This window comes from Anoplopoma fimbria, unplaced genomic scaffold (assembly GCF_027596085.1).
Source record: "Anoplopoma fimbria isolate UVic2021 breed Golden Eagle Sablefish unplaced genomic scaffold, Afim_UVic_2022 Un_contig_13858_pilon_pilon, whole genome shotgun sequence".
NCBI lineage: Eukaryota > Metazoa > Chordata > Actinopteri > Perciformes > Anoplopomatidae > Anoplopoma > Anoplopoma fimbria.
In genome coordinates this window covers 19,234-20,770 of record NW_026549456.1, presented here as the reverse complement: position 1 = coordinate 20,770, position 1,537 = coordinate 19,234, and the positions used below count along the sequence as shown (strand labels likewise).

Below are 1,537 nucleotides of genomic sequence, written 5' to 3'. Positions count from 1 at the left end.
GATTTTACTTTCATGTTTAACCTAAATTATGTTCAAATTTTAGGCATTGAAAAAACAGAAATAACAGTGCATGTAGCTGCCGTGAATAGAAAACCTTGCCCGGACCCCTAGGTCTGGGCTGAGCCCCCAATGTTGACAACGTCTGGCTCTACCCCTGGTTTAAGACCGGTATACTGTGCACATATCTAAATTAGTCTGTGAGCCATGTATTACTCCAGCATATCAAACACTGTGAACATAGTGTAACAGAGCATGTGAATAAAGGGGGTAAGCTAGCTGGCCCTCAGCAGAAGAATTCAGCCAACATTAGACAGATCTAAACCGAAGTGATGGATCTCTGGAAATGAGTAGGCCTCCCTGCAACTAACTGGAATAACCTGATGGAGATGTAGGACCTCACACAGACTGAGTGCACTTCACCTCTTCCTGTCTGCTGAGTGGTTAATGACAAGCCCATACATCCTAAAACAATTATCTCATTATGTGCAGTAGCAGGGTTAGGCCAGCACTCAGACATAATGCTATCCGACGTCATGAATAGCACGACAGCAAACAGTCTGCAGCCAAAGCAGGCCGTCCATACCCACACACTCACACACTCACACACACACACACACACACACACACACACACACACACACACACACACACACACACACACACACACACACTCACACACACACACACACACACACACACACAGACACACACACACACACACACACACACACACACACACACACACACACACACACACACACACACACACACAGAGACAGTGACGCGCCTCTTTCTTCTTCATCTGTTTCCAGATAAGAGAGAACACAGCTCGATGCCCTTGTTCGCCCTTTAGTCAAACGAGCACTCATCCCAATGCAGGATGCTACGTTTCACATCCCTGCCCTGTTGTATCTGTAAAGACGTACAGATTGTCTATGTCATCCCTACCTTGACGGATGAGATCCTCGATGTCCTGGTCGAAGCCGAGCCGGTGGCATCTCCTCCACAGCCCCATGTTGGTTGAGTTGTCCCGCCTGCTGCACTCGTCCTTGGCGCTCATGGCGAGCAGCCGCCGCCGGCTCCGGCCCAGCAGCAGCCTCTGGTCCCGGCGGGGCGGGCTGCTCCGGCCGGCCCGCAGAGGCAGGCTGTTGTTGGGGATGTAGATGAAGCCCGGGTCCTTGCGGCGGCTGGAGAAGCTCCGGCACCGCTCCCTGTACCTGCGGGCGTCAGTCTCGTACCAGTGGTCGGAGCACATCGCCACGGCCAGCATGCCCAGTGCGCAGAGGGACAGGGACAGGCCGGCGTACAGCAGCAGCTTCCCGGCGGCCATCGCGTCTGTCAGAGCCCATCAGCAGCTCCACAGACAGACAGCTTCTCTCCCCAGCTCAGCTCACATCCCCTCTGGAGAGCAGCGTCGGACCATCACACACAGAGAGGATGCAAACGTGTCCGTCACACGGCTCACTGGGAGATGAAGGTTAGATCCCTGTGTTCAGCAGCTCGAGACCTACAGTAGGAGCTTATCTCATGTATCCAT

The 1,537-nt window shown here is 53.2% G+C and overlaps 1 protein-coding gene across 1 annotated transcript; it reads right to left on the bottom strand.

Moving 5' to 3' along the window:
• Positions 1-948: 948 nt before the first annotated feature.
• Positions 949-1,330, bottom strand: LOC129114770 (transmembrane protein 178B-like; the record flags this gene model as incomplete). The annotated part of the gene is made up of 1 exon (XM_054626710.1): positions 949-1,330. A coding segment is annotated over exon 1 (382 nt), but the record flags the coding sequence as incomplete, so codon positions are not given.
• Between the last annotated feature and the right edge of the window lie 207 nt (positions 1,331-1,537).